The 11,690-nt window shown below is 50.7% G+C and overlaps 1 protein-coding gene across 1 annotated transcript in view; it reads left to right on the top strand.

Moving 5' to 3' along the window:
* The window catches only part of LOC108801271 (tropomyosin alpha-3 chain-like), a gene marked incomplete at its 5' end in the record, with an annotated part of 19,737 nt that extends 8,254 nt beyond the window's left edge, over positions 1 to 11,483 (top strand). The window contains 2 exons of the mRNA XM_018573207.1: positions 134 to 203; positions 11,374 to 11,483. Coding sequence (XP_018428709.1) covers positions 134 to 203; positions 11,374 to 11,456 — 153 coding nt within the window. The remainder of the gene's footprint in view (positions 1 to 133; positions 204 to 11,373) is intronic.
* Between the last annotated feature and the right edge of the window lie 207 nt (positions 11,484 to 11,690).

Raw genomic sequence — 11,690 nt, forward strand, 5'->3', positions numbered from 1 at the left:
CTCTCAGCAGTCATTGTCTGATTGACACTCCTGTTGATGTATAAGGAGGTGCATGCCGGGGCCAATCAGACGGGGTGATGGGGACTGAGGGTCCACAGTCATGGTCTGATTGTCCTTTCTCTTCATGTTGCAGACTGATTCTCGAGTTGAGTTTGCTGAGAAATCCGTAGCCAAGCTGGAGAAAACCATCGATGACCTGGAAGGTAAAATGACTCTGTTCCCCGAATCCTTCCACTTATTATCATGTCCTCACTATTGTGGGAGGGGCAGAGACACAAACTACTGGAGGGAAATCTCACCATTGTGGGAGGGGCACAGACACCAAACTACAGGGGGAAATCTCACCATTGTGGGAGGGGCACAGACACCAAACTACAGGGGGAAATCTCACCATTGTGGGAGGGGCACAGACACCAAACTACAGGGGGAAATCTCACCATTGTGGGAGGGGCACAGACACCAAACTACAGGGGGAAATCTCACCATTGTGGGAGGGGCACAGACACCAAACTACAGGGGGAAATCTCACCATTGTGGGAGGGGCACAGACACCAAACTACAGGGGGAAATCTCACCATTGTGGGAGGGGCAGAGACACAAACTACTGGAGTGAAATCTCACCATTGTGGGAGGGGCACAGACACCAAACTACAGGGGGAAATCTCACCATTGTGGGAGGGGCAGAGACACAACTACTGGGGGAAATCTCACCATTGTGGTCTTCCATCACTGAACACTCGTAGGGTGGCTTTGCCCTCCAGGATGGTCCCAGTCAGTTGGGTTTTGTGTGGACAGTTTTGGTTTTATGACTTTTCACTCTTCTATTCTCACGTATGTGCATGCCTCTTTTTTCTGTCCCTGTTTTCTGTCCCCGCACCTCCTTGTCCTGGCTGGATCCTCCCACGTCACCCCTTGTCCCATATAACACACGTTTTATCGCTGGTTCCCCCTCCTCCCCTCGTGTGGTTTTCGGTGTCCCCCTTGTGTTGTGTGCTCCACAGATGAGGTCTATTCTCAGAAGATGAGGTACAAGGCCATCAGTGAGGAGCTGGACAATGCCCTTAATGACATCACTTCCCTCTAAGCCCTGACTTCTACCAAGTGTCACTCTCCTGCCATCACATGCCGCTTCCAAGTCCTTGCACCACCATCCTCTCCTGTGGCCTCCTCTGCTGTTCACCATGGCACCTCTGTCCTCTTCACGCATCTCACTGGATGGAGGTCTCTCGTAAAACCTCCATCTCTCCCAAGACTCTCTATTGCCTCCCTCTCTCCGTGACTTCTCCCTGCTGTCCGAGTCTCTGTCCCTCCCATGGAATGCAGAAGTCATGTATGATGTGTGTAGACTCAGTGGTTGTCATTGTGCTGTACATAGCCCTGCGCCGTGTCTGTGTGTGGTGTGTATGTGAGCGGGGGCAGGAGGACGTGTCATGGGACGGTGTACATGGAGTGTGGTGGCCCAACCTCAGCTCACATCTGTCTCTGCTGATCAATAAAGAATTTCTTTGCTCTTCTGCTGCTTCCTGTTTTCTTTCTTCTTCACCATTTTCCTTTTTTCTGTCCTTGTCTCTCCCATAGAAGTGGGTCCGGGTGATGAGATGACGGGGACATTCTGGGGGTTCCTCAGTGTTGTTTGTACATTTTGGTCTCCAGGGACCTCTTCATGGATAACATTGTAGGATTAATATGAGCGATGTTGTCAGATGTTTCTCTGATCATGGATCTGCTTTGGTCAGCCCCACTGATACTGGAGGTTATGGAGAGGCTGAAGGGGTATAGAAAGATATTTAGGGGTGTTTCGGGGTGAACATACATCCTCTCATTAGGTATCCTGAGCCTCCTATGTGGGAGTCATTAAATCTTTATTACTCCATCGGAACCCTAACCCCCTAGGAGGAGGAAGACTCAACTCTTCAGGGGTCTCAGCTTCTGAGCAGCTCTCAGCATTCAGGAGCAACAAAACAGGAAGACATTTCAGGTCCATGTGGCCTCCGCAGAGGTCCACGAGGGGAACCACCCTCCCCATAGCTAAGGACACCTCACTCCCCCAACAGAACCTTCCAGACCAGAGCCTTCCTGTTTTATCAAAGCTTGATCCAACCCATCGATGACAAGTCCCACCCCTGACACAGGACTCTAGAGCCTTCCCAGCAGAGTCTGGTAGGTGCTGCAGAACACATTGTCCCTGGATATAGTCCCTGCGAAAGGCCTTGGAAAACATGAGCCTCACATCAAGGCTGTTAGGAAACACATCCCGATAGATAGATAGATAGATAGAGAGATAGATATAGAGAGATAGAGAGATAGATAGAGAGATAGATAGAGAGATAGATAGAGAGAGAGAGAAAGGAGATAGATAGATAGATAGATAGATAGATAGATAGATAGATAGATAGATAGATAGATAGATAGATAGATAGATAGAGAGAGAGAAAGGAGATAGATAGATAGATAGATAGATAGATAGATAGACAATGGAGGTGATATAAGTTGATATAAAACTAATGAATACAAGTTGCTCAGTCGGGATTAATGGTTTAAATCCACCCAAAGTGATTTGGTTCTGGTTTTGGCTGGGGTCTGGAGACCTTCTGGCTTGTATATCTGGAGGAATGCAATAGAGAATCACCTAAGCAAGGTTCCTGGTCCTGTTCCACCCACCTGGGAGTTTTGGTGGACCATGGTAGGTGTTCAGGCCTGGGAACTCAGAATGTAGTCCTCACCACCAGAGTCCCATCAGTAGTAACATTTGCCCTCTCCATGGACATGGTTGAGGTAAGTGAAGGAATAAGGGTCTCGATATGGGTTAGAGGTTTCGTTACAGATATATACATGGAAGGTTCCATGTTAACAGTCACGAGTTGGAGGAGACTACCATGTGAGTCCCAGCTTCCTTTTACCATTGCTGGAGCGAAAGCACCCTGAAGACCTCCCAATGGATGTCTTTATCTTCACTGAACCCTTGGCACATCACCATCAGTATTTCACTTCTCTGTGGTGGCCATTTCCAGACCAAATCCTGGTTGTACAAACCTCCTGGTTGCATGTTTCCATAAAGTAGTCGGATCATACAAGTAGATCTCCTATTTTCTCGTAGTTGTGGTGGTGGAGACTGCATGTCTCTGTCCACAAGTCTCCTGCTCCACAAGTGTTAAGACTTTTCTGCGGCCTTATCCCGGCAGGAACAACAAGAATCCTCACACTGCAGGAGCTTAACAACCATTAATGATGGTGGGTCTGACCTCACGTAATGACCAGTTGGGTGAGGACTGGATGAGATATCTCTGAGATTTCCATCATTCAGTCTGTGAATAGGAATGACGCAATCTGTGTAACTGCATTAGGTCTCCCATCAGCCGGCCTGGTCTGTGATATTGGTGAATGGGGGATTCTGAGGTCCTACAATGAGGTGACTCTTCTTCCCTTTTTCTGTCATCTCCTGTGATGTCCTCCCACTCTGCCCCCAGTACACACCAATGCTGAGAAGAATCACTCCTGTGTCATATATTATGATTCATATTCAGAAGGTAAATGAGGATTGGGAGAATGGAAATATATGGGAAGGGGCGGGGTCATAAGAAGATAGAATTATACCAAAAGAAAGTTTGATAGATAATCCAAATAATAAATGTCCCTTCTAAGAGACCTCTCATATCCCCGAACCCAAGGGAGGCTTCAGCTGGATCTTCAGGGGAGGAGAAGTGATAACCAGACAGCTTAGAAAGGGAACCCCATAGGGGAAATCATAGAGAGGGAACCCCATAGGGAAATTCACAGAGAGAGAACCCCATAGGGGAAAATCATAGAGAGGAAACCCCATAGGGGAAATCATAGAGCGGGAACCCCATAGGGGAAAATCATAGAGAGGAAACCCCATAGGGGAAATCATAGAGCGGGAACCCCATAGGGGAAAATCATAGAGAGGAAACCCCATAGGGGAAATCATAGAGCGGGAACCCCATAGGGGAAAATCATAGAGAGGAAACCCCATAGGGGAAATCATAGAGCGGGAACCCCATAGGGGAAAATCATAGAGAGGAAACCCCATAGGGGAAATCATAGAGCGGGAACCCCATAGGGGAAAATCATAGAGAGGAAACCCCATAGGGGAAATCATAGAGCGGGAACCCCATAGGGGAAAATCATAGAGAGGAAACCCCATAGGGGAAATCATAGAGCGGGAACCCCATAGGGGAAAATCATAGAGAGGAAACCCCATAGGGGAAATCATAGAGCGGGAACCCCATAGGGGAAAATCATAGAGAGGAAACCCCATAGGGGAAATCATAGAGCGGGAACCCCATAGGGGAAAATCATAGAGAGGAAACCCCATAGGGGAAATCATAGAGCGGGAACCCCATAGGGGAAAATCATAGAGAGGAAACCCCATAGGGGAAATCATAGAGCGGGAACCCCATAGGGGAAAATCATAGAGAGGAAACCCCATAGGGGAAATCATAGAGCGGGAACCCCATAGGGGAAAATCATAGAGAGGAAACCCCATAGGGGAAATCATAGAGCGGGAACCCCATAGGGGAAAATCACAGAGAGGGAACTCCATAGGGGAAATCATAGAGAGGGAACCCCATAGGGAAATTCACAGAGAGAGAACCCCATAGGGGAAATCATAGAGAGGGAGCCCCATAGGGGAAATCATAGAGAGGGAGCCCCATAGGGGAAATCATAGAGAGGGAGCCCCATAGGGGAAATCATAGAGAGGGAGCCCCATAGGGGAAATCATAGAGAGGGAGCCCCATAGGGGAAATCATAGAGAGGGAGCCCCATAGGGGAAATCATAGAGAGGGAGCCCCATAGGGGAAATCATAGAGAGGGAGCCCCATAGGGGAAATCATAGAGAGGGAGCCCCATAGGGGAAATCATAGAGAGGGAGCCCCATAGGGGAAATCATAGAGAGGGAGCCCCATAGGGGAAATCATAGAGAGGGAGCCCCATAGGGGAAATCATAGAGAGGGAGCCCCATAGGGGAAATCATAGAGAGGGAGCCCCATAGGGGAAATCATAGAGAGGGAGCCCCATAGGGGAAATCATAGAGAGGGAGCCCCATAGGGGAAATCATAGAGAGGGAGCCCCATAGGGGAAATCATAGAGAGGGAGCCCCATAGGGGAAATCATAGAGAGGGAGCCCCATAGGGGAAATCATAGAGAGGGAGCCCCATAGGGGAAATCATAGAGAGGGAGCCCCATAGGGGAAATCATAGAGAGGGAGCCCCATAGGGGAAATCATAGAGAGGGAGCCCCATAGGGGAAATCATAGAGAGGGAGCCCCATAGGGGAAATCATAGAGAGGGAGCCCCATAGGGGAAATCATAGAGAGGGAGCCCCATAGGGGAAATCATAGAGAGGGAGCCCCATAGGGGAAATCATAGAGAGGGAGCCCCATAGGGGAAATCATAGAGAGGGAGCCCCATAGGGGAAATCATAGAGAGGGAGCCCCATAGGGGAAATCATAGAGAGGGAGCCCCATAGGGGAAATCATAGAGAGGGAGCCCCATAGGGGAAATCATAGAGAGGGAGCCCCATAGGGGAAATCATAGAGAGGGAGCCCCATAGGGGAAATCATAGAGAGGGAGCCCCATAGGGGAAATCATAGAGAGGGAGCCCCATAGGGGAAATCATAGAGAGGGAGCCCCATAGGGGAAATCATAGAGAGGGAGCCCCATAGGGGAAATCATAGAGAGGGAGCCCCATAGGGGAAATCATAGAGAGGGAGCCCCATAGGGGAAATCATAGAGAGGGAGCCCCATAGGGGAAATCATAGAGAGGGAGCCCCATAGGGGAAATCATAGAGAGGGAGCCCCATAGGGGAAATCATAGAGAGGGAGCCCCATAGGGGAAATCATAGAGAGGGAGCCCCATAGGGGAAATCATAGAGAGGGAGCCCCATAGGGGAAATCATAGAGAGGGAGCCCCATAGGGGAAATCATAGAGAGGGAGCCCCATAGGGGAAATCATAGAGAGGGAGCCCCATAGGGGAAATCATAGAGAGGGAGCCCCATAGGGGAAATCATAGAGAGGGAGCCCCATAGGGGAAATCATAGAGAGGGAGCCCCATAGGGGAAATCATAGAGAGGGAGCCCCATAGGGGAAATCATAGAGAGGGAGCCCCATAGGGGAAATCATAGAGAGGGAGCCCCATAGGGGAAATCATAGAGAGGGAGCCCCATAGGGGAAATCATAGAGAGGGAGCCCCATAGGGGAAATCATAGAGAGGGAGCCCCATAGGGGAAATCATAGAGAGGGAGCCCCATAGGGGAAATCATAGAGAGGGAGCCCCATAGGGGAAATCATAGAGAGGGAGCCCCATAGGGGAAATCATAGAGAGGGAGCCCCATAGGGGAAATCATAGAGAGGGAGCCCCATAGGGGAAATCATAGAGAGGGAGCCCCATAGGGGAAATCATAGAGAGGGAGCCCCATAGGGGAAATCATAGAGAGGGAGCCCCATAGGGGAAATCATAGAGAGGGAGCCCCATAGGGGAAATCATAGAGAGGGAGCCCCATAGGGGAAATCATAGAGAGGGAGCCCCATAGGGGAAATCATAGAGAGGGAGCCCCATAGGGGAAATCATAGAGAGGGAGCCCCATAGGGGAAATCATAGAGAGGGAGCCCCATAGGGGAAATCATAGAGAGGGAGCCCCATAGGGGAAATCATAGAGAGGGAGCCCCATAGGGGAAATCATAGAGAGGGAGCCCCATAGGGGAAATCATAGAGAGGGAGCCCCATAGGGGAAATCATAGAGAGGGAGCCCCATAGGGGAAATCATAGAGAGGGAGCCCCATAGGGGAAATCATAGAGAGGGAGCCCCATAGGGGAAATCATAGAGAGGGAGCCCCATAGGGGAAATCATAGAGAGGGAGCCCCATAGGGGAAATCATAGAGAGGGAGCCCCATAGGGGAAATCATAGAGAGGGAGCCCCATAGGGGAAATCATAGAGAGGGAGCCCCATAGGGGAAATCATAGAGAGGGAGCCCCATAGGGGAAATCATAGAGAGGGAGCCCCATAGGGGAAATCATAGAGAGGGAGCCCCATAGGGGAAATCATAGAGAGGGAGCCCCATAGGGGAAATCATAGAGAGGGAGCCCCATAGGGGAAATCATAGAGAGGGAGCCCCATAGGGGAAATCATAGAGAGGGAGCCCCATAGGGGAAATCATAGAGAGGGAGCCCCATAGGGGAAATCATAGAGAGGGAGCCCCATAGGGGAAATCATAGAGAGGGAGCCCCATAGGGGAAATCATAGAGAGGGAGCCCCATAGGGGAAATCATAGAGAGGGAGCCCCATAGGGGAAATCATAGAGAGGGAGCCCCATAGGGGAAATCATAGAGAGGGAGCCCCATAGGGGAAATCATAGAGAGGGAGCCCCATAGGGGAAATCATAGAGAGGGAGCCCCATAGGGGAAATCATAGAGAGGGAGCCCCATAGGGGAAATCATAGAGAGGGAGCCCCATAGGGGAAATCATAGAGAGGGAGCCCCATAGGGGAAATCATAGAGAGGGAGCCCCATAGGGGAAATCATAGAGAGGGAGCCCCATAGGGGAAATCATAGAGAGGGAGCCCCATAGGGGAAATCATAGAGAGGGAGCCCCATAGGGGAAATCATAGAGAGGGAGCCCCATAGGGGAAATCATAGAGAGGGAGCCCCATAGGGGAAATCATAGAGAGGGAGCCCCATAGGGGAAATCATAGAGAGGGAGCCCCATAGGGGAAATCATAGAGAGGGAGCCCCATAGGGGAAATCATAGAGAGGGAGCCCCATAGGGGAAATCATAGAGAGGGAGCCCCATAGGGGAAATCATAGAGAGGGAGCCCCATAGGGGAAATCATAGAGAGGGAGCCCCATAGGGGAAATCATAGAGAGGGAGCCCCATAGGGGAAATCATAGAGAGGGAGCCCCATAGGGGAAATCATAGAGAGGGAGCCCCATAGGGGAAATCATAGAGAGGGAGCCCCATAGGGGAAATCATAGAGAGGGAGCCCCATAGGGGAAATCATAGAGAGGGAGCCCCATAGGGGAAATCATAGAGAGGGAGCCCCATAGGGGAAATCATAGAGAGGGAGCCCCATAGGGGAAATCATAGAGAGGGAGCCCCATAGGGGAAATCATAGAGAGGGAGCCCCATAGGGGAAATCATAGAGAGGGAGCCCCATAGGGGAAATCATAGAGAGGGAGCCCCATAGGGGAAATCATAGAGAGGGAGCCCCATAGGGGAAATCATAGAGAGGGAGCCCCATAGGGGAAATCATAGAGAGGGAGCCCCATAGGGGAAATCATAGAGAGGGAGCCCCATAGGGGAAATCATAGAGAGGGAGCCCCATAGGGGAAATCATAGAGAGGGAGCCCCATAGGGGAAATCATAGAGAGGGAGCCCCATAGGGGAAATCATAGAGAGGGAGCCCCATAGGGGAAATCATAGAGAGGGAGCCCCATAGGGGAAATCATAGAGAGGGAGCCCCATAGGGGAAATCATAGAGAGGGAGCCCCATAGGGGAAATCATAGAGAGGGAGCCCCATAGGGGAAATCATAGAGAGGGAGCCCCATAGGGGAAATCATAGAGAGGGAGCCCCATAGGGGAAATCATAGAGAGGGAGCCCCATAGGGGAAATCATAGAGAGGGAGCCCCATAGGGGAAATCATAGAGAGGGAGCCCCATAGGGGAAATCATAGAGAGGGAGCCCCATAGGGGAAATCATAGAGAGGGAGCCCCATAGGGGAAATCATAGAGAGGGAGCCCCATAGGGGAAATCATAGAGAGGGAGCCCCATAGGGGAAATCATAGAGAGGGAGCCCCATAGGGGAAATCATAGAGAGGGAGCCCCATAGGGGAAATCATAGAGAGGGAGCCCCATAGGGGAAATCATAGAGAGGGAGCCCCATAGGGGAAATCATAGAGAGGGAGCCCCATAGGGGAAATCATAGAGAGGGAGCCCCATAGGGGAAATCATAGAGAGGGAGCCCCATAGGGGAAATCATAGAGAGGGAGCCCCATAGGGGAAATCATAGAGAGGGAGCCCCATAGGGGAAATCATAGAGAGGGAGCCCCATAGGGGAAATCATAGAGAGGGAGCCCCATAGGGGAAATCATAGAGAGGGAGCCCCATAGGGGAAATCATAGAGAGGGAGCCCCATAGGGGAAATCATAGAGAGGGAGCCCCATAGGGGAAATCATAGAGAGGGAGCCCCATAGGGGAAATCATAGAGAGGGAGCCCCATAGGGGAAATCATAGAGAGGGAGCCCCATAGGGGAAATCATAGAGAGGGAGCCCCATAGGGGAAATCATAGAGAGGAAACCCCATAGGGGAAATCATAGAGTGAACCTTAACCCTGCTCTCTCTCATTTTAACTTACCTATATCTGCCATCAGGTGACCCTCTAATGGTGCCTCTTCCATGAGTAAAAACTTTTGATCCACCACTTCAGTCTGTCCCATCACCGCTTGGTCTTGTCTCGGCCCTATTTCACGAGGCCGCAGTTTTCAATCCCTTGGGACCCCACCTACTGACAACTAATGGGAGCAGTCCACATCACCAGGCAGCTATGCAGATGCATGAAAAAGGACCCTCCCCTCTTGCAGTCCAGAAGACTCTAGACCAGTGGTTCTCAACCTGGGTAACCTCAGGACCCACATTTGTCCTTGGTCATTAAGTTATAACCCGAGGTGCACAGCAATGGGGAACGCACAGCATTGGGTTACCGGGCGATGGAACTGTGGGTGGGAGGTGCATTTGGGGTGCCATTGAAATGAATGCCAATGCAAAACACCTCCCACACCAGAATGCATGGTAGGTGCAATTGTTGCTGCGGTGCTGTGTCGGAGCTCCATCCATATGCGCATTGTTTGTACAGCTCCATTGCTCGCCCTGTAGAGGTGCCGGGAGCCAGAATGTGACATCACACCGGTCCAGGCTCCTCTACAGGGCACATGAAGGAGCTGTAAGCAATGTACGGAGCTCCCTCACGGCCATAGCCCCATCCCACCCCACCTCAAGCTGACACCTGGCGCCGGGCAGTATATTTTGAATGGCTGCTCGATGTGAGAACTGACAGCGCTGCGCTGGGGGGGGGTCTGAGGAGCCTCTCACCTAGAAAAGTGGAAGGCACGCGGGGACCCACTAAACACGGTGTCGCGACCCACCAGTTGAGAACTAAGGCTCTAGACCAAACATGTCATGTGACTATAGATTTGGGTATTTGGGGCAATAAGATGACTTAAAGGATGAGGACCGTCATATAGTGCAGAGGTGCAGTCCATCAATCAGTGTGGGAGCCATGGGGGAGCAGTAGGGGACACACTACCTGTCGCCATGGTTACCCGGATGTGTAACCCCCAGTGTGGTTTTTAGAGCTTGTTCACATAGTTGTATCATTAGATATACACATCTATAGATTGGACAATAGGGGGGACGCCGTATTATTCTGCAATCACTCATACGTAGAGGTAACCATCCCCCATCATATCTTCAATGTCTGTTACAAGTGGGCAGAATGTGGTCCTCCAGCCACGAAGAAAGGGACACGGCTTTCCCTGACCTGCCCTCCTGCCAACACGCATTCTATCCAGAGTTCCAGAAAAGACGGCGTGTTGGTGAGGATGGAGTGTCACCAAGTTACAGAGACACATGGCTGCTCTGTACAGTGTTGGTGTCACCCTCTGTAGTCTCCTCTAACCCTCTCTGGGTGAGCCTGACAATGACATGGTATATAGACACCTGATCACATGACACTGGGAGGTTATTAGGACACCTGATCACATGACACTGGGAGGTTATTAGGACACCTGATCACATGACACAAATGGGGTAGAAGGACACCTGATCACATGACACAAATGGGGTAGAAGGACACCTGATCACATGACACAAATGGGGTTGAAGGACACCTGATCACATGACACAAATGGGGTAGAAGGACACCTGATCACATGATACTGAGAGGTTATTAGGACATCTGATCACATGACACAAATGGGGTTGAAGGACACCTGATCACATGACACAAATGGGGTAGAAGGACACCTGATCACATGACACAAATGGGTTAGAAGGACATCTGATCACAGGACACTGAGAGGTTATTAGGACATCTGATCACATGACACAAATGGGGTAGAAGGATACTTGATCACATGACACAAATGGGGTTGAAGGACACCTGATCACATGACACAAATGGGGTAGAAGGACACCTGATCACATGATACTGAGAGGTTATTAGGACATCTGATCACATGACACAAATGGGGTTGAAGGACACCTGATCACATGACACAGGATGCTGATGATGGGTAATATATAAGCGGTGCCCATACCTGCTCTCACATCTGATCCCCTCCCCCTTTGTGTCTGCAGAGACCCTTGCAGCGGCTAAAGAGGAGCAGATTGAAATTCAGCAGACACTGGACCAGACGTTGGTGGAGTTGAACAACATGTAATGATGACGTTTCGGCACGGATCCTCCATGTTTTTGGAGCTCACTTAGTATCCACTGCTGCTTTGCCCCGATCTGGTCTCACGCCATCACCCTGCCCTGCTTCCGAGAAATCTCAAGAATGAACTGACCAGAAGAAGATCTGATGACCTTCCACCTCGGCGTCCACTGAGCCTTCCAGTATGTATCATTGTGGATGTTCTCCTCCTGGTATCACAACATACAACATGTTCCGTGA

This window comes from Nanorana parkeri, unplaced genomic scaffold (genome assembly GCF_000935625.1).
Source record: "Nanorana parkeri isolate BGI_ZX_2015 unplaced genomic scaffold, ASM93562v1 scaffold2274, whole genome shotgun sequence".
In the NCBI taxonomy this organism is placed as follows: Eukaryota; Metazoa; Chordata; class Amphibia; order Anura; family Dicroglossidae; genus Nanorana; species Nanorana parkeri.